Genomic DNA, 4,726 nt, shown 5'->3' with positions numbered 1-4,726 from the left:
TGGGATATTCCGCCGAGGCGGGCGCGGCGGCTTCACCTGGCGGGACTGAGCATGCGCGCGGCGGCGGGGCACGCCGCCGATTGGGAGCGCGATGCAAGAGTAGGACGGAGCCGCCGGGCAGCCGCGACTTCGCCGAGAGCGCGCTGCTGCGCCGCCGGAGCGGGGGCGCCGCTCTCCATGGGATTTGATGCTGCCGCTGCTGTCCCGGACCCTGCTCCCTGCGAGGATCCAGCTCCCGCCGGGGTCTCCCGTTGGCCGGACGGTGTCTTCTCCGGAGCTGTGGGCTGCACGGAGCTGGGCATGAGCGGGCGGGCGGCGGGGGCCAGCCGTGCCCCGCTGCCACCTCGCCGGGGGCCGGGCGGAGGCAGCGGTGCCGCGCTCCCTGCCGCGCCGGGGCGGCGCTGCCCAGCCCTGCCCTGAGGGGCCGGGGGGAGCGGCGGGCGGCTCAGCCGTTGGCAGCCGCGCGGCGGGGCGGCCGTTGGACCGTTGGCGGGGGGCGATGAGGGCGGCGGGGCGGCGGCGACGGGGCGGCGGAGCGAGGCGGGGGCTCCGCGGGGCTCTCTAGGACGCTGGTGCCCCGCACACCCACCATGGATCTGCTGCTGGTGGTGAACACGAGCCTGGGCTCCCCCAACGAGTCCCTGGCGCTGCCCCCCTCGCCGTCCTCCTCGGCCCTCTTGCAGCCGCCTTCCCCCTACTCCCCGGCAGCCGTGGCCAGCCTGGCGGCGGTGGTGGGTTTCCTCATCGTCTTCACCATCGTGGGCAACGTGCTGGTGGTGATAGCGGTGCTCACCAGCCGGGCGCTGAGAGCCCCCCAGAACCTGTTCCTGGTGTCCCTGGCCAGCGCAGACATCCTGGTGGCTACTCTGGTCATGCCTTTTTCCTTAGCCAACGAGCTTATGAATTACTGGTACTTCGGCAAGGCTTGGTGTAACATTTACCTGGCACTGGACGTGCTCTTCTGCACCTCTTCCATCGTCCACCTCTGCGCCATCAGCCTCGACAGGTATTGGTCGGTCACACAGGCGGTGGAGTACAACCTCAAACGGACCCCTCGGCGGATCAAGGCCATCATCCTCACTGTTTGGCTCATTTCAGCTGTCATCTCCTTCCCACCATTGATCTCCATGTACCGGGACCCTGAAGGAGATGTCTTTCCCCAGTGCAAGCTCAATGACGAGACATGGTACATCCTTTCTTCTTGCATTGGCTCTTTCTTTGCCCCCTGCCTCATCATGGTGTTGGTCTACATCCGCATCTACCGCGTGGCCAAGCTAAGGACCAGGACCCTCTCTGAGAAACGTACGATGCCTGAGGGGTCCTCCCAGACTGAGAACGGCTTGAGCCGTGCTGCGGGGGGCTGCACATCCCTGAGGATGCAGCTGGGAGAGAATGGACATTATTCAATGCACCACTGGCGCAAAGCCTCTGAGCTAGAGGACATTGAGTTGGAGGAGAGCAGCACCTCAGAGAGCAGACGGAGGCGGAGCCGGGAGGAGCATCCCCGCAAAAGCAGCAAGAGCCGGTCCTTCTCCTATTCATACTCCTCCAAACACTCCAGTAGCCGTCTGTCCCGCTCTAGCAATCGCTCCATGCAGTTCTTCTCATATCGCCGTCGTCGGAAGCGTAGCAGCATCTGCCGTAAGAAAGTCACCCAGGCCCGGGAGAAACGCTTTACTTTTGTGCTGGCCGTGGTCATGGGGGTCTTTGTAGTTTGCTGGTTCCCTTTCTTCTTCAGCTACAGCCTCTATGGTATTTGCCGGGAGGCTTGTGAGGTCCCTGAGACACTCTTCAAGTTCTTCTTCTGGATTGGGTATTGCAATAGCTCCCTCAACCCAGTCATCTACACCATCTTCAACCAGGACTTCCGCAGGTCCTTTAAACACATTCTCTTTAAGAAGAAGAAGAAGAACTTCCGGCACTGAGCTGAAGGGATGGATTTGTCTTGGGCAGTTGTAGAGTTAAAAGAGGAGAAGGCTCTATGCTGAAAAAGTAGGCAGGGAACAGAACATGGATTTGGGCTTAGAGGGATGGAAGAGGGCTCACACTCTCAGTGGAGCAGAGTGGTGGTACGGGGTATGGGGATGGCGTTGGGAAGGCTGAGGGTATTCGCCGTGGTACAGAATGGCAACATGGTGCTGGAGGAGTGATGCTGAAGTGCAGATGGGTAAATGGGGAGGGGAGTGATGTCTTTGAACCCTGACGGAGGGCATGAGGAGTCCACAGAGGAAAATAGACACTGATTTTGGGAGGCAGTGAGCTTTTATGAGCTCTGGAATTCTGTAGGGGAAAAAAAGCAGAGACATGAAGAGAAAAGGACTAAGGGGCACTAGTGGTGGAGATTTGAGTATTTCTAAATAGAGTATCTGGGGCCTTTGGTAGGCTTGTCCCAGTAAGAAATGGGCTTTTACTACTTATGTGGGGAAAGAAAGTGCAATGTACCAGGCACTGACAGTCTTTTGACTTATGAAAGGATTTAAAAGTTTGCCAAAAAAAAAACCCCTAAAGAACAATCCAAACTCTTTTCTAAATAAACCTTTGTACTGTTAAAACCTTCTGAATGATGATTTTACACAGGGCTTAAGTCAAACAGAAAGCATGGGGTTTCTTTTTCTTTGGAGGGGTCTTTGCATATAGAGCTGGATGGTAAATGCTTTTCCTGTCTTCCCATAAGTTTTGATTTATTAGTGGAACAAATCTGGGAGTCTAGCATGTTTTCATGAAATATGAAAAAGAGCACATGCACCCCATGACCTTATTTCCCCTGTTGGATAGCCAGGCAGTAAATTCCTGCTCCATCCCTTTCAAATCAGTAGCGTAAGCACTTTGCTGTCCTCAGCAGGTAGCTTGTCTGGACACAAGGGTTGTCTTAAACCAACTTCCACGGGGAAAAAAATTATTGTGGTGAACTCAACTAATGTTTTCAGACTTGAAAGAAAAAAATCAAATAGCCAACCAGCTCGATTTACACATGCCGTGGGGAACTTTTTTCCCCTCTTTTCAGGTCCCCTTCAAAAGGCTTTTCTCAGGGGCCTGATGTGTGCTGCTCTCATACTGAGGCAGTTGGAGGCAGTCTGCTATGCAGATTTTCAGAGGAAAAGCAATCACCACACCACTAAGGTCTTTAAATCCTCCGTATTTACAGTCTTAGAGCAACTAAATCCTATATATTTATTTTTTTAATGAGAAGCATACATTGCAGATTGTTAGCAGTGTATGTGAACAAATCTCAAAAGAAGGTGCAGCTGTTCCAAACCCTAAATATTAATGCTGCTTTCTTTCCCTTTTCCTGTTTGCATTTCTAGTTTATGATTTTAGAGGATTTTGGGTGGAGAGGAGGGGAGAGGGGAAAAGAGTTTGAATAGTTATTAAAGTGAACTGTATTTCCCATGGGTTTATAAAATGTCAGACGTTGTAATGAAGAGAATGAGAGTCAGGGCTGATGTCTGTACGTTTGCCACTGAATACACACTGAGTGTAAGACCCTGTTGAACATTTACATCCCTTCTCCAGCTGTGTTGCTCCAAGGTGTGTATTCTGTTTGCGGGGTAAATACTGGTCCATTTTATGTGTGTCACTCCTTCCATAGGCAGCAGGTTTTGGCATCTGCCTCAAATGAACCTTTCCTTAGTAAACAGCCCTTTTGAAAAATACAACGAAAACTAATCTCATATGGCAGGCTTCTTGAAACAGCTAAATTGAATCTATACCTGTGAATCATTAGATATCCCCTTCTTTATTCTCTCCGTTCTGTCTGAAAGATGTCTGTAGCCTCGCTTCTCTTGAAATCTCTATGGCATAAGGACAAATGATAGAGCAGTCACATTGTTTCGTTGGTTTTTCATAATCAGCATTTGGTTCACTTAACCCTGGAAAAAGAGATTGTTGGTGGCTAAGATTCTAGTGTTAATTCAATAGACAATTTAACTTCAGGGCCAACATGAGTGGGAGTTCTGCTGGAGTAAGGATTGGATGATTGCACCAAATGTGTTAGAAGTTTGCTTGATTTCACTAAAGAAACAACTGAGGCATTTTCCAAGTTCTAAGTCTATAACTTATTGGATCCTTTCTTGAAATAAGGCTTGGAGTTGTGAAAAGATTTGAGCTTTGTTTGAACATCTGCACTTAAAGATGGTAAGACTTGTTTTCAGGAGCATCTCTTTGTAAATAACAAAAGGTTTGGTACAAGTATGTACCTGAGACAGATACCTGAGAAAAAAATAGCAACTGAGTGGAGGAAATTACAAGCCATTTTCTCTTTTGCAAAACAGGGAATTCTTTTCAAAGTTACATCAAGAAGAGCTGAAACAAGCTCATATTATTGTAGGTAATGATGTAGCTAAAAATTTCAGGTTTGTTTAATCTGAAAAAACTATATAATTGCCAGAACAACCAAAGCAAGATATGGTACATAGCTGCTACCTCTGAGCTACTGGACAGCTTCATTAGAGATATCCGTTCCTACAAAGACGAAGGTCTGCTTTTGTCACTTCACGTTCAGAGTGTCACTTCAGAGTGGTTTCCCAGTCTGCAGACACACAGCAGTTTCACTATTGCACTGCTTTTAAAATGAGATTTGTTGCCTGTAAACACAGTCCTTCCCCTTTGTTTTCCCTTGTAAATTCAAGGAGTCTATAGAAATGAAGTTTAATTGACAGTCAGATTTTAGTGGAGGTGAAGTATATATGGAATGACTGATGTGCCTTAAAAGTAATTTCTTTGCTAT

At 49.7% G+C, this 4,726-nt stretch overlaps 1 protein-coding gene across 1 annotated transcript; it reads left to right on the top strand.

Moving 5' to 3' along the window:
- Positions 1-581: 581 nt before the first annotated feature.
- ADRA2C (adrenoceptor alpha 2C) lies at positions 582-1,925 on the top strand (the record flags this gene model as incomplete). Its single annotated transcript, XM_080343613.1, has 1 exon — positions 582-1,925. The coding sequence occupies exon 1, from the start codon at positions 591-593 to the stop codon at positions 1,923-1,925; it is 1,335 nt and encodes a 444-aa protein (XP_080199739.1). The 5' UTR covers positions 582-590.
- Between the last annotated feature and the right edge of the window lie 2,801 nt (positions 1,926-4,726).

Source organism: Nesoenas mayeri (assembly GCF_963082525.1).
Source record: "Nesoenas mayeri genome assembly, chromosome: 4".
NCBI lineage: Eukaryota > Metazoa > Chordata > Aves > Columbiformes > Columbidae > Nesoenas > Nesoenas mayeri.
The sequence above is the reverse complement of the archived record's forward strand: the minus strand, read 5'-3'. Positions and strand labels throughout refer to the sequence as shown.